We start from the raw sequence: 22,329 nt of genomic DNA on the forward strand, positions 1-22,329 counted from the left end.
CTTTGCAGGTATTGTCTCAGGTACAGTCAGTAGTCCTGCATTGTCATAGCCTGACTTGAGACATGCTCTAAGTGCAACCCATAGTAGTATATGTTATATCAAGTCTGTCACTTCTATGTGCTTGTTCTTTCTAGGAGCTATTTGCTATATCACTTCCTTAAAAGTTCTGTTCAAATACTTGAAACAAAATAGTATAAAGGATGGGGAAAGGCTCATCTGGGGAGTTTGACCAAGGCTACATTGCAGATCAATAGATTCAGCTAAACTAAGGAAGGCAAGTTTAGATTAGATGCTTCATAAGAGATCTCTTCCTAATATAAAACATCATTAGTCTCCTGAGAAGCTGCCAAGAGAGATAACAGATGAACATCAAAGCAAATGTTCACAAAAAGTTTAGAAATAAGATTTGGGGAGTCAATTAAAAAGCTTTTTACTGCTGAGACTGAATCTGTAGACTGGTGAGCTTTTCTTGTGAACTATGGAGTTCCTGCTATTTCCTAGCAGGAACTGGGGGGGACTCAGACCTTTGAAAAGAGATGTCAGTGTTTGGCAGAGCAGTGTTTGGCAGGCTCTTTAATGTGCTAAGATACTTCCTGCGACAGACTGGTCTCCCGACCAAGATATTTTAAAACAATTACTAGAATTATTTTTGCTTTGTTACGTTTAAAGACAACTAAAATGCTGGGAGAATACATCCCTGGTACATTTTTACTGAAGTTAAAGCCTGTTGTACTTTCTCACATGCATACAGCCCATTTCAGACATTATAATGAGAGGTGCTTATTTTAAATGGTAGAAGATTCATTTTGAGACAAATTTTGTCACAGAGGTAAAAATGAGTTTAAATGGTGTTGTACATGGATTGGATTTCCCCATCCTTTTTCTTGATGTGAAAGCAAGTCACGAAAAGAAGAACGTTTTAAATTTAAATTAGCAAAAGCTGTCATATTACAGGTAAAAATACTATTAGAAATACTATCATTAGTGAGATACATTGGGACATATTACTGTTGATAAAATGAAGACACAAGGAGACTCTGTTTTAATCAAATGTTAAGGTATGACATTACAGTATATGACAATCGATTAGAGAATTTTCTTGACAATCAATTAGAGAAAAAGCTTGCTTAACAGGATGTGTGTACATGTATAAAAGAAAACCAAAAAAACACCACAAAACAAAATGAAAAACCAAAGTCAAGTCTATCCTAAAGCTCCATTAGAGAGTTAAAGTATAGAGAAAACAAATGATGTAAAACTAAAAAAAAATCCATACTTTGTAACAAGGTTGTGTTCAAATGTGTCTGGGCACATTAGAATTTCCGTGTTTAGTCAAGTCACAACTGTACAGAGTAACCCAGATCCTGAGATGTGTTAAGCACCTGTCTGTCCCAGCAAGGGCGACTGGAGTGATGGGAACTTACTGTCCATCAGGATGTGGGCCCTAACAGTGGAGAGAACTTTGATGCCTAAAACACACCAGCCCTCCTTTATGTATGGCAGTAGCCAACTAGCAACCATGTTGCAAATAGCTATCTCAAGATACTGAAAAAACCCAAGAGATTAGGCAACACAGCAGAGAGGGAAATAGCTAACTTCATGCCAGATAACTCTAGGAGAAAAAAACTGCATGAAAACAAAAGCAATGTTTTTGAATAGAAAACTAGTCCTAGTTTTCTGGCAAGCGTTACTCATCAAGAGATCAAACCTGTGCAGCTGAATGTTTAGTGGGACTCATAAAACAGGCACTTACATTCTTAACATGATATGAACCAGGCGATTTCGGTATCTTCATAAGGTACCTGCCTTTGAACTTTGAAAACTTTGAAATTTGGGTTTTGTTCACAACAGTGACTCTGTAAAAATGCTAGGTTTCACTGCACTTGCTGTTTGCTTATCTTTTGAATTGTACGAAATTAACTGACGGAAGATATTCTCATTTCTATCAGCACTGGAGAGCTGATACAATACAGTAATGTGGGAAAGTGCCGTGTTGTTTCATATTTACTATTATCATCATCACCTATCCAGAAGGTGGCTAAGGACCACATCTTCACTTAAACAAGAGCCTCATAGAAAATATGTGAAATTGTAACCTATGTGGGATTTCCTCAGAGCCTAGAATCTGTCTTACTGTGTGACAATAAGATGGCAGAAGATACAGCCCAACATGAGCATCTGGGACACAAATAAAATTTAAAACTGGAAGATGCTCGGGTGTTACAGTGAGGGCATGACAGCAATAAAAAAAAGTGCATAGCAAAGCAGGCTGTAAAGATATCTAAGTCCTTATGCAATTAGAACAATGCTGTATTGATACACTGACTAAACAAATTCAGTTCAGCAGTGGAAAACAAAAAAAGAGAGATGTTGTAAGCAGGACCCTTTTTTTCTTTTATAGAGTCACTCTTATCAACTTATGTGTATGGAAGTCATAGTAGCTTTTATTTTAATCCATTTATTCCAAGTAACTAAAGCCAGTCTTTCAGCCTGTATGCATAAAGAAACATGTTTATGGTTTTGTTAGAAACCTACACGAACTTACTTAGAAGTACATGAGACTTGGTAAAATATTGTATTTTCTTCTTTATTAAGGATGAGTTCACTTAACTGACTGAGCCTAAACTGCTTGCTAAAACATTGCTTTTAAGCTAGTTACAGGTTCCGTTGTTGTAAGCTGAAAGCATAGTACCTATTGCATCCATCACATTTTTCCCCCCAAATCAGATATGAGTGTACAGGCTATTGATAAATGTGCTGACTTGGGAGAGATCTGTCTGGTCTGTTCATTTAGATGATGAGGTAACCGTGGGGAAGTTCTATGCCACCTTCCTGATACAGGACTACTTTAGGAAATTCAAGAAACGCAAAGAGCAAGGACTGGTGGGGAAATATCCTGCGAAGAATACCACGATTGCTCTGCAGGTGATTTTGTTTTTACATTTTTAACTAACCATTTTGTGAGCTTACTTGAAATAGCAGGTAGATGAATATTGATGATTGTGCAGTGCTGCAAGGATTTTATTTAGCTGGGACACTTTTGGCCCTTATTCGTCAGAAAAGTAAAAACGTAATCCGGCTATTCTGTCTATAACAAGGTAAGTGCAAAAAGTTATTCTCTGTGGATTACTCAAACAGTAGCAACGGTTATAAAATTTCTTAGCAAGCCTAGTTGATACATCACAGTCTAAAGCTGCTGATGTAAAAATCACATAAATGAAGTTCTGAGCTACCATTTCCATTCTTTGTTTTGCTTTAACTGTTTAATTTCTTGTGCTCCTACAATGTTATAAGCCAGTTCTTGGGAAAACTTCCTAATATGCATTACCTTATAGTAAAGAGGTTTTTATATGGTATCATTTTTCTTCTTAATTCTCATTGCACCTTTTCTTTTCCACTTACGATTACTGGTGAAATACCTTCCTATCAGTATTTTTTAATATTAGCAAATTTTGAACTTCACATTAATCAATTTCTTTTATAGGAAGCAATATTAGCATAATACATTAGTGTCATATACTTCTGTCTGTCTCTTAAAACAAGGTATGAAATGGAAACCAGGACAGTAGATTTGGCCATCTGTGTCTCAACAGGCCTGCAGCAAGCAGTCCATAAAGTATATGTGGTCTAAAGAGTATATTCTGAATGTTTCTGTCCAGTGATACCCTTTGTACTATGAACTTTGAAACAGGCAAATGGAAGGCCGTCCTCAAATAATTCCAGACATCATACACTGCACCATTTTTATTGGATTGGGACTTTCTGAATTTCAGTTAATACTGAGTAGATTCCTACAAACTATAAAGATACTTTATGTTTCTGATAGCTTTTTATCCTGATACCAAAATTTAGGACTATGTTGCGAAAATCCCTTTCTAAAAGGGGAGGATTGTGTTAACCTGATTCAGATACTGTTTTCTTTGTTAAAAGTCCTGCTGGTTTGTACTTTGATCTAGCGGAATGATCTTTGCTGTCTTAAGTGGGTAATTTGTTTCATTCCTATTTCTTAAGAATGTCTCTGCTGGCAGTTCTGACACACATTCTGTTCCAAGTCACTGTAAGCATGAGATGCAACAGGCAGAGAAAGATTCATCACGATTCTTGTTATTGATGTGTTGAGCACATGGCTTGCCAGGACAGTATGAACTATATTTGCGTATCATGAGAGAAGAGAAAATTATGGGGAATGGAAGGGATAACAAGAAAAAGACTGGAAACAGTTGAGAGGGAAGTGAAAGACACCGGATTTTTAGGAAGGACTTTGCAGACTTCTTTTCAGAAGCATTTGAGCATAAGGAGCTCAAAGTTAGTTTTAAGCCACAGTATTATGGTTTTCCACTTGTGTTTTCGAAGTTGCACGTATACCAATGTAGAAACAAAGACTGAGTTTCCAAATGTGAGTGTGCTCTGTTGTTTATTATCAGATCGCGCTTCCTGTTCAACAATAAAGACGGAGGGCAAGATGAAACTGTGGAAAGCTCTTCCTCTGTCTTTAGACAAATTTTTTTCAATTCAGAACGGCTAAAAAAATGACCATGAATGTCTGCTAGGAATCTACAAAGGCTTATGGGATTTGAGGCATGGCACTTAGTTTTTTGCTGATTAAAACAACGCTCCTGTGGTAATGAAATGAGCCAGGCTGGCAGATGGGAAGGCTCGTTCTTCCTTTTCCCCCATTTTCCTCTCTTCTACTTTTGTCTTTCTAACAAATCAGTAGTAACTCAGTTTACCAAATAAAAGTGGAAATACCATTTCAAAGAAACCTGAAACCTGCGGTTGGGGAAAAAGCCCAGACTCACAGGTTTTCAGTCCAGCATATATAGGAATAATATAATTCAATACTGGAAGCTACAGCAAGTCAAATTCAAGGTCAAAACACCATGTTTGTTAGAGTAATTAATTATATGAGGATACAGGTTTAAAACAGACCTTCAACAAGGAATTTATTTCTCTGATCAACATCCCCGAGAACAGCCCTGTGGGATATATTATAGGGAAGTTAGTATAAACGATCACAGAAGATCCTTTTGTCCTTATAATGTATGAAAATCTGATGTGTCTCCATTTTCAGCCTCTTCATTACAGACTTGCTTTGTCCAAAGCTTAAATTCTTATAAAACCTTAATGTTTTCAAAAACCTATGTTCTTAACAACTATTTTTGGCAGCATAATTTATGGGTATACCATCAAACTTGTTTTTTAACTACAAGAATTTTATTGAATGATCTGTGAAAGGCTTGTAACTATGAAGATGTTACTTCAGTTCTTCGAGAGCTAATAGTAGATATTTTTCCATTTATTCTCTCAAATACTCTAAGTAGACTAAAGTTTGCAGATCTCTCTGATAAGCAATATACTAAGAAAAGCAGAAACATGTAATATCACTCTGTTTCTCATCCAATTTCTTAGGGAAATTGTGATGACTATGTCAATATACGCCATACTTCCATTGTAAACACTGAAGGAACTTCATATAGCAATCAGAGTGGACTTATATCTTTATTACCCAGGTCATCCAGATGAATTTACTGTTTATTTATATATCTCCGCGTAAACTAATCATACAAACTGCACATACAGTATTGCAGCACCTGACTTTCTTTACTGAGGTATGGGTGGAGCAGACTGTGAACAAAAAAAAGTACTAAATTCGTCAGCCTTCTCTTCTCTCAGGAGGGCAAAAATATCCTCAGCTACACCTGAGTTCTTGTCACTGAAATCTGCCAGTAAATATGGGGCCTTTATTTTTATTTTTGGCTGTCTTTACCTTATCTTTTCATTGTTTTGAGAAGTTTCTTTTTGACATTAGAAACTTCCTGTAACCAGAGCAGGGATGTGACTTCAGCAGCAGCTTTTCTTTGGTTTCTCCTTTAAACTAGTTAAGATTTCACAGTATCTAGTAGTCATTGATAATACCACTGCAAACAGCTTCTGCTTTCTGGACTGCTAGAAGAGATGAGAGCAGCAGAAGCTGGGCTAAGTCTGTCTTCAGGTTTTCAAGCTCTGTCATTCAGAACCTTCCTATAATAGGAATTGTTTGCTTAAAGCTTTAAATAAGATGAGGAAAATACTTTTATCAGGCTCCAATAAGAAAAGGCTTTTCAGCCATCCGATTCTTGTATTTGTAAAGAACAAGACCAACCGTATTTTCGTATTCTTGTCAACATCTCACCCTATCGCAGATCAGTTGTCATGTCACAAAATCCTTAGGCAAACCAGCAGATAAAAAGCAATGTCGCCTGTTCCAGTTTGTGTCAAAAGCTATATGAGCAATAAATGTTCTTGTACTTTTGCTGACATCTGTAACTTTCTCTTGGGGTAGTTGGAATTATCTGCAGAACTAGTTAATTAGTTAAGAACATGCTTCCTAAGGATCTCATAAATCCTGCAATTGATGCATTATCTAGCCTGGCCTTCCTTATCTCCTTTTTCCTGCAAGAAAGGGAGAAAACAACATGTTATCAAGCTTTACAATTCATTCCTAACTGTTGAATGAAGCAAGAGGTGAGTTACATTTTTATAATCCTGCTGATTCCTATAGTTGGCCATGTCACCCTTTTCCTGGCTTCAGGGAGTAAACATACACTTTGAGAGAGAAGGTATATGCTCCTTGTGACAAAACCCGTTCTGTGTTCTAATTCTCAGGACAACTGTTGAGGCAAGAAATTAATGGATGTTGTCATTTTCCCTGTTTTATGAGAATATAACAGAATTTTTTTTAACGTAGATGACTCGTCTTTGCCTTCCTTTATTCCCCATGTTCTCAGTGGTATTTTGTTGGGGTTTTGTGGGGTTTTTTTTGTTTGTTTTGTTTTTACGATAGTTTTGTCTTGTACTTTTGAAGATACTGAAGGGAAAACCACGTAACTGTCAAGTGGCCTAAGGCACTGCTTCTTCTGACAGAGTTATGTCTACTTTTTTTTTTTACTATTCCTTTAGTTGTATTCTAGGATATTAAGTTGAATGCCTTGCTTTTAGCTAAAACGGTTTAAAACATTCTCATGCTGCTGTTTCTGATGGAATGACTTATGTTAACATAGGCAGAAAAATGATGCACAAGAATTTAATAATTTTGACATACAAGATAAAAAGTTTTGTAGAACTGCAAAGCAAAATCTTCACAATATTACAACTAGAATTCAAGGTCATAAAAATAATGCTTTCAACAAGAAAAGCACTTATAAAAAATATCTGGTATAAAAGATAAGGAGTCATCAACATAATCTTTAGTTAGTTGAAAAGAATTGCATAACACAGGACAAAATTCTGTGAGCTCTCTGAAATCCAGTGAGGTTTTCTGGTGGCCTACATTAGTTATGTTAATAAGTCCGGTTTCAACAAGTGTGGGAATAAATCTTCCCTCGGAAGGCACGTTAGTTAGCTGAAGATTCAATCTGTGGACCCAGAAAGGCAGACTGACTCAGGAGTGTGTGTAAAAATACTGTTCTTAGAAGATGTTATCTTTAGAGAGACACAAAAATGATTTAATTTCAAGGTTAAGTAAAAAGATACACTCTTTTTGGTTAGATCAAGAAGTTTTGGCAGTAGATGTAATAACTAAAATCAATGGCACCTTAATTTTACCCTTCTCCCAAATGTCTTTTATGTCATTCACAATTCACTAGGTAACTGCATGCATAGAATGCTTTTATATTGGCATCAAAATGTTTTTCCAGCACTTACAGCAAAATTACTACAGCAAAATTTACTTTATCAAGCCTCTTATCCCACTTGAACCAATTATTAGTTTATATTTCTCAATAAAATACTCCTAAATTTCAAGAAACTTTTATCATCCTTTGGCTTCTGAAAAATGCAAGGGCTGTACTTTTTTCTTACTTCTAAAGAGTATTTTGGTAGGTATAGTCACATAGTTATTGAAAAGCAGTTTTGAGTTAGGGGAGGTTCAGTGGCTTGAGGAAATAATTAATAGGGTTCTTAGGCTTTCTGAATTAACTGTTCTACTTAACCCTGCTTTCTTACATACACACCTCTTGCATCCTTAATTGCTTCTAGTTAAAGTTACAACGCTAACACCCTCAAATTTAATTTCAGATAATGTTAGAAAAATTCGAACTAGTGAAAAAAGTTTTCTATTGCTTTAGGTTCCTCCTTTACCGTATTTTTCTATAAAGCAAAACAAAAGTAATCATAATTTGCTGTATGCATTAACTACCTAGCCCTGTTGATATTTATGTATCTGACATCAGTGATAAAGATGTGCACAAACAGGGAATCACACTAAGGGAATCCTCTTGGCTGCTGCTTTTCTGATGTAAAAGATGTTAAGAGATGCAACACATCAAGAAAAGACAATGAGAAAATAAGATGCGTTTTTTCCTCTCCAAGGTTCCGAGAGTTTTATAGTTAAAGGGGAGTTACCCTGCCTTTCTGCCAACAAAATCAAAGCAGTTCTTTAAAGGAATTGCACTTGATTCTGCTTTCACTTTGAAATGAGTTGCACTTTTCATGCGGTGCTGTTAAAACTGATGCCTCTGTCCTTTTGAAACTGTTAAGAGGATGTTATAGTTGATCAGTGATAAGTATTTAACAAGATTAAATACATTTGTAATTGATACTGAATTCTCTAATAGGAAAACTAACAGAGCTTTAAAAACATCTGTTGTAAAGATTTTTTTCTTCCCCTTCCATTTCTCTGTAGCCTACTTGAATTTATCTCTCTACAAGGTAGTAATACTTGGTCCTTAATTTGATAAAATATTTTGTAGAAATGCCTCTTTCACTATGCAGGTGGCTCTTTTGCAGTGTAATGCTAGTGTAACAAGCTAAACTAGAGAAAGAAAAAGAAAACTGACAGCAGTGGGTGGGCAGACATTTTATTTGACTGTGTCCAGCATTTGATCAGACTCTTCCAGACACTGTAGTGTGAGGGGTGGCTGTGTCTGCCTCTCAGGCGACATTGTAGAAGCTGTAAAATCAGCAGCTTCTGACTTAACACTAGAATAAGTACAGAATACTTCTTTTTGTCATTATGACTTTAGGAGTTTTTACAATGAAACTGTGAAAATCTCATCCTTTGCCTGAGTTTTATTTGGTTGCATGAGACCAAAACTTGCATTCTGTGTCAAGAAAACATCACTGGCAGCCCCCTTACCATTGTGGGGCCAGAACCTCGACCCAACTGGAATAAAGAAAACAGCTTCTTTTGATACTGGGTTTGGGAAATGTTTGCGAGGGAGAAGAAACAATAAGAGTTTGGGCTGAATTAGGAGATTAGAATGGAGGTCCCTGCAAAACTAGATTTGCTTTGTGAATGCCAGAGCATGAAGCAGGCAGGAATTCCCCTTCTTACTCTGCAATAATTGTGTTCAGGGTGATTTTTATTCTATATAGCTCAGTTTTTCCTCAAGGATGCAGCATTTGCTGTTAGCCTAATACAGGCTGCTGTTTGGGTACATGTAATCAGAGAAGAGGAAGCAATCTAGAAAGTGAAGTGGGTCTCAGGACATTATCTGCTCAGGCTATTCAGTAAAGTCTTTTTGCCATGAAGTTTCAAATTCCTCCTCACTCAGAAAAGGACACTTCAAATTATAACCAACAGCAGTTTGTCTAAACTTGCATATTGTCACCAAAAACATCTTCAGAAATTAAATAACAATATTCCTCAGAATTACAACAGTCTGTCTTCTGCAGACCTAGGGGTTTTCACTCCTTATGAAGGGCAGAAAAGCAAGTGGCTCTGAAATGATAGGTGACCAGTTCATGCTAGCGATCTACTAGCATTTTTGTGATGTTGTATATGCCCCTAGGGCATGAGAAAAAAATTCCTTAGGGCTCACAGTGTCTTTCTTATGCTATTGACTGATACTTAAGCAGTGAGAACAGATGTATTTTCTGGGTAAAATCAGAACAAAATTATATTTGTAGCAGTAGTTTAGGAGATGTCTTTTTGTAGTGATGGAAATTTGTATTGAGCCAAATGATAGTCACATTGCTAGTAAAATAAATGTTAAGTGAAGCATGAACAAGTTTAATTACTTTCGTCTGTACTTGAGTGAATTAATTAATTCTACACTATTTTTCCTAGGGAAAATACTTACTGTAAACTGTGTAACGTTTGCATCTATATTTCACATTTATTTACATGTAACCCCCTTTGTTAATACATACAAATAAAAGTTAAAGGATATTTCCCTTCACATCACAAGTACACAGAAGCACTGATTTATTGAGCTGAACTTGATTTTGGGAACACGTTTCAGATTAAACTAATCATGCTTTTTTCTCTCTGCAAATCTTATAAGTAATATCAACCCTGCAGTAAACAGTAAAAGAAAAAAGAAAAAACCCTGTAGTAGGCATCAGCTGAGAGGATAATAATGTTGCTCAGGTTCAATTTAATTGTGCTTCCAGTTCATGTTGTGTTCACAGAAAGGCATAGCTTGAAGGGAGTCTGGGTTTGACTGAAAGCACGGAGCTTTTGTGTAGTTGTAGAGCAGTGCACTCAGCTTCAGCATTAGAAGATGGGCTCTGTGAAGATGAGTAACACTGGGGAATCGAGACTTGACTACTGTGTCTCTTATGTTCACTGCTATAGCGTAGGTCTATTCAGCTATTTTTCTGCATGCTTCTTTTCCTATTTTAGTAGTTCTTGCATTGTATTCTGTTCATACTAACCTCAGTTTATTTTTATGTTAAAGTGCCAGCGTAGCTTTGGGTTTTTTGTTCTTTTTGGTTATCTTTGCTATAAAATAAGCAGGTAGTAAAAACATGTTCATTTTCTACAAATGTCATGGTTTATATGAACATTTTCAGAGTCATAGGCTTTCAGTATTCTGAAAGTCTGAAGACCTAAGTATTTAGAATTCATGTTTATGCTTTATTTCTGATCCAGTGAATTTATATAGCAGTATACTTAAATATCCATCTTTCTTCTAAAATCCATGAACCAAAGCTTACAAGTGTCTCTTCCATTAGCTGGTATCACTATAAGATGCCTCAAAAGAGGGAGCACTGTGTATTTTATGTGACTAGAAATAGTGTAGGTGATAGTGATTCTTATTATTTAAATAAGGGTATTGTGCTTGCACTTCTTAAACTAAGCTTAAAGTGCATCTATATGTAGGTTGCAGCATACCTCAAAATGGATGTGGGCTGAGTTTAGATACAGGGAAAATTATCTTTTTGTAGTTCCAGTATTTATTAAGCATTTAAATGTTTTTCTAAAAGTCATGACTCTGGAGTCTTGCATTATACACAAATTTCCTAAGATATACATTTAAAATGGTGTTACTGTTTTAGGCATACTATAGATGTGGAAAATTGATTTTAAATCTATTTGGCATTTGTTAAAAGTAGTCTTTTTAAAATGTTTAACTGTTTAATGTTTAACTTAACTTTTAAATGTTTTGATGTTTTGGTGTGAGGTGCTTTTCAAGCATCTTTAAGCTTATCTCTCTCTAAATGACCAATTCGGAAATACAGTTATTAGTCATATGACATTTTTCTCACTGAGGGACTCCTACAGCTCTGTTAATAATTTCAGCATTTGAAAGCACATGTGTGTCATCTCAAGGCTGTGTCAGAGACAGGGGCATCATTAATTGTCTCTTGAGATGCTATTTAGGACACAGCACTGGTGTATTAGTGCCTCATGCCATCTTGAAAACATTGCAGGTGCTATTATGCCTCATAAAGCACAGCTGCACAGAATTATCATGCTAATTTGAAGTCATCTTGTGCATTTACAGGAAAGCCTATTTAAAGACATGCTTGGGTTTATTATGTAATTATGTTGTTCAGTGCACTGTGTGTCACTGGTCTGCTAACTAACCATCGGACTGACACGTCTCATCTTTCTTGTGCCTACAAGGAAAAAATTAAGCAAGGAAGGCATCAAAAATTAAATTTTGGGTAGAAAGTGTCTGAATAGGAAATAACTTCTTTTGCAAACTCCTAGTGAAATCTCTAGAATAGAATTAGAGGCAATCAAACACAGTAACATTAATGTGCTCTACTTCAGAGAAACAGCAAAACAGAAAAACCTGAGTAGAAGCAACAGATGTCCTCTTGCAGAACAGCATGAATAATTCAATGAGGCAGTTTTGATCAATGTTATCCCTATAGAACTGGTGCCTAAACATGTCTCTTGTATGTTTTATCTGTTTTGTTAGACCCTTTCATCTTCCAGTGTCTTTGATGAAAACAAAATTTGCTAAAAGGTACAGGGTAAATGCACATAAATACCCATGTGAGAAAAAAATATGTATTTTTTCCAGTTATAGGTACATTAGGCAAAGACATTTGTGTATAGCAGATGATAATACTCTGTGTCGGAAAGTTAGAGAACAGAACTGAACAATTTTGTGTTCTGCAATATACTGGGATTATTAAAGACATTCTTTTAGAAATGTGATCCACCTGACTCATTTAACAGCCTTGTGAACCGGGCACGTTTTCCGTCTGGTGAGCTGAGATGGATATTAGATGGATATATGACGGCAGAACTGGCCCCTTGCTTCTGAAATGATGTGAATTGTGTTTTGGTCCTCAAAAAATGGGAAATAAATCGATATTTATTAGTCACATTTCCATTTATTTAGGGAAAAATTTTAAAGGTGTTTTTTTACTGTTGAAATGGCATAAAATAATCTTGAAGATTCCTTTAAGGAAAGGCAAGAATTCTCTGGACATGAGAAAATCTTCAGGAATTAAGAATCTGCCATAAAAAATAAGGATATAAGGGAGACTAGAGAGAGTGCGACCCTTCAGTATCTTTACCAACCAGAGGAAATGTTATGAAAGTTCTTTTATCGGTCTTTAATGTCTACGGGTTGTTCCGTTTGGGGAAAATAAAGGGGATTTAGCTGCCATTTCCTTTCCTCTGCAGCTCTGATAAGCCATGCTCAAAGACTGTGAGGAAGTAATTTCTGTATAATATATTGAAATTTGACTTTTTTTTTTCAAAGTCACTATAGCATGATACTTCAGGAATGTGGCTAGTCTTGAATCATTATATGTAATAACAACAAAAGGTCTTATATAGTTCTACTTAGGGAAATAATTGCCTCCTAAGAACTTAAGCAGTCATAATGAAAAAGAAACAAGCACGCTTCTGGAAAATGTAGACAAATCACTAACCAGGCTCTCCTTTTGAAAAGTCCCATCTACTCAGGTTTTTTTTCTAAGAGAAGAAATTATCTTGAATTTAAATGTAGCAGTTTTTAGAACTTCACAAATGGAGGACAATGTATACTCCCATGGCCCTGTTGTGTGTTATAATGTCTCTAGGGTTCTTGCTGGGTAGACTAAAATGGGCAATGTTATATCGGGAAATGCATATCAGAAGGACCCTTCTTCCCTGTAAACTAATGGAGAGATGTGGGGAAGGTTGCTTTGATTTTGAGATATCTTTGATTTGGTTCTGAAGTGCTTGAAGGTAAAGTCAAATGTTTTATCAGTCCATGCTACCTCTATGATCTTCACAGAAGACATTAAATGTGGTTCAGAGAAGGGGTTTTCCTACCGACATATAATTCCTGCACTTTTACATCAGCCCCACTTTAGTGGTAGCTGACTGATCTAATAAAGGATTGTCTTATCAGTAAGAGCTCGGCATGAGAATTTGTCTCACTATGCGGTGCTCTCCTGTCATAAAAATTGTTCTTAGAATACTTTTAGATTACACCAACTAAAACGAGGCAGTACATGGGAGTAGTCATTTTAATGAGAGTTCACAAAATTGTTGTACGTAGTTCTGTTAGAGCAAATAAACTGAGGAATATTTTAGTTCTGCAGGCAGATGTTGCTTGTAGAACCTGTGGCTTCCATACTGGCTGTGAGTGAATAAAGCTATTCGGTTTAGTTTAACATATACTTTTACATATGGTGATCCAGGTTTTAGTCTTCCGCTGTTGACTGTGTCATTCCAAGAGGTCTGTTACATGAAAATGAGTATTACTGAAGAGAGATGAGATGATAAAAGCTGCCTGCTTTCTCTTGAGTAAAGAAGGAGTAATTCACCAAGAAGTAAACCAGAAGGCAGTTGGAAATGTAATCAAAATTCAATTACTATTGAATATGTTGCTGCCAAACACATGACTTTTCTCAGCTTTTAGGCATATATTTGTGGGACTTGGTCACAATTTGGCAGACAGGAATATAAGCTAGTAGTTTTTGCCAGGGCTAAAATTTATAATACTGCTGTCTGAGAGTGTTGTGTTCACAGAAAGGCATAGCTTGAAGGGAGTCTGGGTTTGACTGAAAGCACGGAGCTTTTGTGTAGTTGTAGAGCAGTGCACTCAGCCTCAGTGTTAGAAGATGGGCTCTGTGAAGATGAGTAACACTGGGGAATCGAGACTTGACTACTGTGTCTCTTATGTTCACTGCTATAGCGTAGGTCTATTCAGCTATTTTTCTGCATGCTTCTTTTCCTATTTTAGTAGTTCTTGCATTGTATTCTGTTCATACTAACCTCAGTTTATGTTAAAGCGCCAGCGTAGCTTTGGGGTTTTTGTTCTTTTTGGTTATCTTTGCTATAAAATAAGCAGATAGTGAGTGTGAAATGGAAGTGACTATGCTTGCTAATGATAGAATAACCAAAACATAATAGTAATCCTCTGCTAAATAAATACTGCCTTTGCTAAATAAATAGAAGCCTTTGGTTTTCTACTTCAAAATCTGTACCTTAGTGTTAATTTTACTTCCCTTTAGCACCTTACAAAATTATGACATTAGCAACCTTGCTAAGGTCTTGACTATGCAATTAGCACAAGTGGGAGAAAGCACAATGTATTCATGAAATGTATATTGTATATTAATGCACTAGTAAATGGTTTTTAGAGCCTTGTTCAATTATAGCATAACTCTCAAAGTTCGTCCTTGAGGAAGAAAACATAATTGCCAAATACACGTAGCTAATATGATTAGTCAAGCACCGTTTTCAGGAAGTGAAATACTGGTGTGAGTGAAATCTGAAGAGGAGCCTATAGCAAGTCTGCTGTTAGATACAAAGCTTTTTGGTTCATCCTTTTCCAGGTTCTGATTGCCCACACTGCATAAATGCCATTTTGCTCCCCAGCAAACCAGCTATTTCCATTTTGAGCTGAAACCTGACTGCGATGCTGTGGTGTGCTTCAGGGAACGTGTATGATAGGCAGTGTGAATGGGACCAAGCCACGTTTGGTGCCCTTCAAGGTCCTTCAGCTCCTTCTGGAGCTGTGAAACATGCAAAATTATCTGCACATCTTCATGCCACCCCAGGGCAAGTAATGCAATGTTATGCCGTAGAAGTACAGCTCTGATGGACTGGGACAGCCCTCATCTGCATCAAAAAATGCAGAAAAATAATAAATCAGGCTTTTAGATCATACTCAAGAATTGAGCCACATGCTGTGCATGATTAGTAGTAGCATATGTGTAGTGTTAGGAAAGGGCTAAACAAACAAATCTTTGATTTCTTCTGAACCTGAGGAGATAAAAAAAAGAGTTGGGAAGAACAAGATCGCATTTTTTGCTTCAGACCATGACAGCCATAGTTAAAAGAGGAAAAATATCTCCTTTCTGAAGTAAGTAAAGCCTATACAAAAGCACTGATTTCTTGGCCCTGAGTACGATGTCTCTTTCCTCTCTAATGTGCAGGTCTGTGCTTGGCAGTTTCACCTTGCCCTGAAGGTTGCTTGTGGTAGCAGGCTTGAGAGGAATATGAACCAATATACGCTGAGGTCCATGCTATGGTAGCTAGATGGTTTTCTGTCCTAAACTAAAGCTTTAAATCAAGTATCTGCATATCACAGTGCAGTGCAGATGAGCTGGAATTATTTCACTGCTTTCTTTTCCATCTGAGCTCTGCTAAAACTGCTGTTGCTATAGCAAAGATCTCCCTGTGTTTCCTTTGTGGACAGAGGCTGCAAACATGTTTTTAACATTAAATACACATCTCATTGAAATGCATTTTATTATAGTTCTTGCTGATTACTTATACTTTATTATAAGATGAATGTTATTTCTATAGGGTTCCATAAACATCAGTGGTCTTTCATCACAGTGTAGATCCTGACTAATAAAGACATGATCACCTCAGCAGGGTTGTACTGGAATATAAGCCTTTTATTAATAACAGTAAAGAGACATATAGCAGGAGGCATCCTCTATGGATGTCAGGATACAAAAACTTGCTAACTGTCCTTTAAAATAAACTTACACGCCTGTAATTAAAGAACAAAAAAGAATTTGCATTCCTAATGTATTATGATATTGTCATTGATTTAGGCAGGACTAAGGACACTTCATGATATTGGCCCTGAAATACGCCGAGCTATATCCTGTGACTTGCAAGATGATGAACCAGAGGAAAACAATCCAGAGGAGGAGGAAGATGTTTATAAAGTAATGTCAGAACACAGCTACGTGAATGGTTTTATCATATAATATGAGATTAAAGAATGAGCTTATCCCTGCATATGGAATAATAATAATTAAAAACCCCCTCAAAACAGATCAATATAAATATTTTATAAATCAGTATATTGTATATATATCTATAAAAATGGTATTACCAGGACACTTGCATCTCATCATAAATTTTGGAAGCAGTTCTTGCAGGGTGATTCCCCTGTCCCTAATTCTTTCTCATTAATTCTTATTTTTTTCTTAAGCAAATCCTAAGAAAAGGTATGAACCTTGCCATCTCAAATTTTGATAGTGGCAAGGTTAAGCTGGAAGCATCTTAACTTCTGCAGTGGTAGATAGGAAGAAGAGAATGAAATTCTACGCAGCCAAACCACAACAGATACAGAGCTGCATATTTTAAAATGAATGCCTGGAATTATACAGAAGTTAACTAAATATAAATTGCCATTTCCAATTTCCTGTGAGGGATATCAATAAGAACCAATCAGAAAAAAAGATTAGTTTTCTTCTTTTACACTATAGATATTCAGTCTAATGGTGAACGCGTAAAATTGGTTTTATAATCAGGAGTGATCTGCAAACCATTTGTCAGCCAGCAAGAAAACTTAATTTTTCACAAGCATTTCAGAAGAAGCAGGTGTAAAAGCATGCTTCTGCAGTAATTATGTCAGAAGCCCCATAGCTTGCTATTGCCCTTTGCAAAAAAGGAGGATGTGGCACTGGAGACAGTGCCGCAGCTACCAGCAGTAGATGCATTTCTCTGCCAACTATTATTACCTCCTGTCTTCCCTAGATTGAGCTTCAAGACAGACTGCTGTCATCCAAGACCCACACCTGGCTAGACAGGGAGGCTACATAATCTGGGTCAGATGTAAAAGAGAGCTGCATGTCATAGTCATAACTTAGCACTTCATTCTCTCTTTCACCATCCATTACACTCTTCAGGGCTGAGTTACTACTCTTTCTTGTACCTCTGCAAGAAGGAAGAATGGAAGCACTGAAGCTTAACGTGACCTACTTGAGATATGCTTGCAAGCTGTTGCATGGCACTCCATCCTGTCTGAGTGACGCCTGTTGCAAACTGATGCTCTGGGAGAATAGGAGAGAATTCCACCAAAGTGTTCTCAAAAATTAAGCAGACACATCCCTTTCTGAGGAAGTTGGTGCATGTTCATGTATGGCAATCTAGATTTCTCCTGCGTAATAAAAAGTGGAGAAAGCTGGATGTCACATTTAGTTGTATGGAAAAAGAATAACAATCACAGCATAATGTTGATTTGGCTCTGAAATATAAATATTGTCATTATCACAATCGCATCTCTATCACTTCAGGAGATCCCATCTGAAGAATCATAAAATTAGAAAGAAAAATCACAGATTATTTGAATTGCTACTTTTGTATGCATGTAGGAGAGAAAAGTAAGTTATCACTGTCAAAAATATGTTCTGTTAAGGTATCTCATGTAATTTTTTCTTTCTCTTCCCCTAAAACAGAGGAATGGTACCCTCTTTGGCAACCATATAAACCATATTAGCAGTGACAGACGAGATTCATTTCAACAGATCAACACCACACACCGTCCCTTACATGTTCAGCGGCCTTCAATTCCATCTGCAAGTGATACTGAGAAAAATATATATCCTCAGGCAGGAAATTCTGTATACCACAATCATCATAATCACAACTCAGTAGGAAAGCAAGTTCCAAACTCAACGAATGCCAATCTCAATAATGCCAACGTGTCCAAAGTTGTTCATGGAAAACACACAAATTTTGGAAATCATGAGCATAGATCTGAAAACGGTTACCATTCACACTCCAGAACTGATCATGAGAAGCGTAGAAGGCCAAGCAGTAGGAGGTAAACTTATAAATATGTATTTGCTTTTAAATAAATTTATAAATATGCTGTAAGAAAACTTGAAACTAATGCTACATGAAACTAATTTGTATATTTAGCTTCATTTCTGTTGCCTACTGATGTATGAAACATTTAAAATATAGCTCTGATGAATGGGAAACGTATATAACTTTCATAAGGTTTGAAAATAGTAGTTTTCTTTAAAGAGAAATTATTAGTTACAGCACAGACATTGTAATCACCAATGAATTTCTCTACCTGATTTTAAAATATCTCCTTATTTTCATGGCTTACCTGGATAGAACCCGCTACTATGAAACTTATATTAGGTGAGTTAATATTGTTCTAACAGTTGAAGAGGACAAAGTAGTCTTTCTTTTTCTTGTTTGTCTTCAGTACAATTTTCAATATGCTGAATAAGTGATGTGATGATTTCTAAGTCAAATTTTCCACTGCCTGTTCTAAAAGGATAAACTTCTGGTAAAGTTCAAAATTACTCAAGCCCTTTTAGAAGTCCAGGCAGGTTTGTGCCTTTTTTAACAGGCAAAAGATCACACCTGATGGTAACCTTTGTTTAAAATTGACTTGCAAAGACTGGAAAAGCTTTGATAAACATTGATGAGTACAGTTCCATTTATAGGGTACCCAAAACCTTTCCTGGTCTTATGTCTGAATATTTTCTAAGACAACTTTTAAGAATAGGATATATTGTGTTATTTGAACTGCATTGCTAAATGTATGTTCAGTGCTAGTTTTTAATGTTTAGATTTGCACATCCGTTTCAGACTTTTCTTGGAATACCTCAGTGAGTGCTCCTTAATATTTTAGGCATTTGGTGAAGTTCAGACATTTGAGGGAGGCTGTGTTTCTTCAAAGTACTCTGAAATTATATTTTGTAAAAAAGTCTGAAATGTATTTGACTTCACTGGGCATTCCCATATTAATTATTTTCCTATTTGTACCATAAAGAAATAAAGGGAAGTCATCTTTAAGAAACAGATGAAATAGTCATGTTCTGAACTGCAGTTCTACGCAGTTTACTATAACACCACATTCTGACAACAAGAGAGTTGTTAATGCTTGTCTTTAATTTTTTTTCTTGGAAGCACATTAAAAGAACTGTGTATAAAATATACAATATATAATTTGTATAAATAAAATATCAAAAATATAAGCATTTGTTTGCTACTTACAGATCTGACTCTGGTGATGGGCGTCGACCTACTATTTGCCGCGAAGAACGTGAAGTTCAAGACTATTGCAATGATGATCATTATTTGGGAGAGCAGGAATACTTCAGTGGAGAAGAGTATTACGAGGAAGACAGTATGTTGTCAGGAAGCAGGTGAGGATATTTGTTAAACTGGGAAAAATATTTCAAATTAGGTATGTATCTGTAAAGGCTTCACTAAGCGCACTTATACTGAAAATTCTCTGATGAAGTTAATACTCCACAACTGCTAGCAAGTGAAATGGTGAATAGGAATAGTGTGTTTACCAAAGATCTTTTGTATTTGGCATCATGTGCTGACTCCAGCAGAACTTCTCTACCAAATTCACATACAATGGAAGAAGGATCAAACTCAGACAGAGGAACTTTTAGAAATGTTTTTCTTCTTTAACTTAAAAAGAGAGGTGAAACTGGTAAACTATGGACTGAGATCATAAGGTAGTACTAGCTGGACCAATGAAGAGTTGGACGACTTCCTTTTGAAAACTCTCATTATTCCTTTTGATTAATAATCCTCCTCTTGGTACTATTTTTTGCCTCTTTAGTACAAACACTTAGCACTGTCATAGTTGTCCTGGCCTTTATATGTTTGGAATAGATGTTTTTTAAGTTTTATTCATAATTTTTATGGAAACACCATCAATTGAATTTTAGTCAACAGCTAGCATTTCTTACAAATTTGTGTTACTGCGTAATGTCCAAATTTGTATTACTCTGAGGCTCCTTACTGTAACTGCAGAGTTCTAGTTTTATAACTTGTTTCCTCTCAGTTTTCTAACTAATTTCTGTTTTCTCCGGCCAAAAATTGGAATAGTACCCTAGTTAATTACAGTATTTCTGTCTGGTAGGGTTTTTCCAAGGCCCCGTAGTGTTTTTTAACAACTTTTGCCTGATCCTGTTCATTTAACTCCCATGATCTTTGCATTCAATATCTTAATTTCGGATTTAAGAAGAAAAGGCCTTGATTTAATTTTGGTGAATTTAAGCTTTTCTCTGAAACTTTATTTCACACAGTTTCTTCAGAAATGGACTGCGGTGGGTTTTTCTAACTTTAGAACAGTGGCTCCCAAGTTAGTTCGGCTTTGAGCATTACCAAATTAGTTTCATTTGAGCCCTGTGCTGTTGGCTTCAGGCAGCGATGACTTCAGCAACAGGGCAGGCCCTAACTTTGCACTGGGACCACTCTTGTACATAAATAATAGGTTTCCAGTTGTTCAGGCAATGATTGGGTACTGCTTTGGGAGGAAGTCCTGATATTCCTGATTTAGTCTTTAAAATGTGAGATTAATCGTTCCAGTGTTTTCTGAGTTTCAACCTGCCATGGAACAGAACCTATATTTGGTAATACTGAAAGGCTTCCTATTTAAAAAAGAAATTAAATGCACCTTTTCCCAAATATCTCGTGATTTTTTTTTAAAATTCCATAATATTCACCTTCTTGTTATGATGTAGAAAGACATATGCATTTTCAAGATCTTGAGTAGATTGTGTTCATCTTCCATATAATAGCTATGTTTCCCTTCTGCTGAATAAGTTCAATAACTTGTCAAAAATATCCCCCACTTCTGTCAATAAATTTTTATTTTGAAGTCCAGCCCAGAAGTAGAGGAATTTATTGTCATTTTGTCTTAGATCCATAAGTGCATATGCACAAGTGCCAGACATGCTTAATTCTCCTTGTCTCCTTCCTCCTATACTGCCTTTTTTTGCCATCTGAATTCTGGTGAGACTGGCACCCTAATCCGCATCTTGTTGGTTTGCATAAAAGCCAAGATTTGCATGAAAGCTAAATTTTACAGAATTCTCAGGTCACTAATTTTTTGATATGATAATTACAGTCAAATAACACTCTTACAAGATTTGATTTTTGACAAGAGAAGTATCCAGAATGTAAAAGGCTTAATTCCATTCTGAGTTTCTGTGCTCTGCACATTACCCAGGGTTCACAAGAGAGCATGGCAGGAATAGAACAGAGTTGTTTTTTTTTTTAAGCAATGTACAACTGAGGACTTACATTTTAGCCTGTACTGGTAACAATAACTTAATTGAAAATGTAATTTGATAAAAATTTTGCCTGAAAACTTACTGTGTAACTAGTACAAAAGTGTATGCTCACTATCTCAAAATCAGTTTGCATACAAAAACTGGATTTTAAAATTGAGTCATGTAATTATGTAATGTAATGTTTAGTTATCTTGCTGGAGAAAGAGTAGATTTTAAAATCTTCTAGAAGAAATCTGATCGATCAATTTACAGAAACTGACTGAAATAACATTTTATTGTATTTTAAATGTAGGCACATGTATGATTACCACTGTAGATATCACTGCCATGACTCGGATTTTGAGAGACCAAAAGGTTACCATCACCCACATGGTTTTTTTGAGGAAGATGATTCACAGATCTGTTATGATATGAAAAGATCTCCCAGGAGACGGCTGCTACCTCCAACGCCAACACGTAAGTACCTTAAGAACAATTTGTTTGCAAATCCAGAATTATTTAAATGCATTCAGATATGTTCCAGTTTAGAAAGGCTTCTTTTTAACTTGGATTTCAAACATGACATTTCTTGATTACTGTTGCTAGTGGATTATTGTGTATAGCAGAAATATCCATCCACCCTGACAGATTGCTCAGAGAATCTATGGATCCTAGCTTACAAGTCAGTGTTTCTAATATCTCTTGCCTCACTCATTCAATAATACAAAAATAACCAATTTAATTGCCAGTTTTGATTTGATGAATTAAGAAAGAGCGAGGTAGAATGCAGCAGTAGTTTGCTTTGAAACTTTGATCAGAGGGTTTTAATCCGTGCGCCCTTTATTCACACCTACAGATGTGCAGTGCCATGAGTCAGGGCCA

The 22,329-nt window shown here is 36.2% G+C and overlaps 1 protein-coding gene across 1 annotated transcript in view; it reads left to right on the forward strand.

The window, feature by feature from the left end:
• The window catches only part of CACNA1D (calcium voltage-gated channel subunit alpha1 D), a 194,489-nt gene that overhangs the window by 166,160 nt on the left and 6,000 nt on the right, over window positions 1-22,329 (forward strand). The window contains exons 42-47 of the mRNA XM_059823472.1: window positions 2,795-2,925; window positions 16,231-16,347; window positions 17,866-18,233; window positions 18,536-18,562; window positions 19,429-19,578; window positions 21,761-21,924. Of these exons, the coding sequence (XP_059679455.1) occupies window positions 2,795-2,925; window positions 16,231-16,347; window positions 17,866-18,233; window positions 18,536-18,562; window positions 19,429-19,578; window positions 21,761-21,924 (957 nt within the window). The remainder of the gene's footprint in view (window positions 1-2,794; window positions 2,926-16,230; window positions 16,348-17,865; window positions 18,234-18,535; window positions 18,563-19,428; window positions 19,579-21,760; window positions 21,925-22,329) is intronic.

This window comes from Gavia stellata, chromosome 12, assembly GCF_030936135.1.
Source record: "Gavia stellata isolate bGavSte3 chromosome 12, bGavSte3.hap2, whole genome shotgun sequence".
Lineage (NCBI taxonomy): Eukaryota > Metazoa > Chordata > Aves > Gaviiformes > Gaviidae > Gavia > Gavia stellata.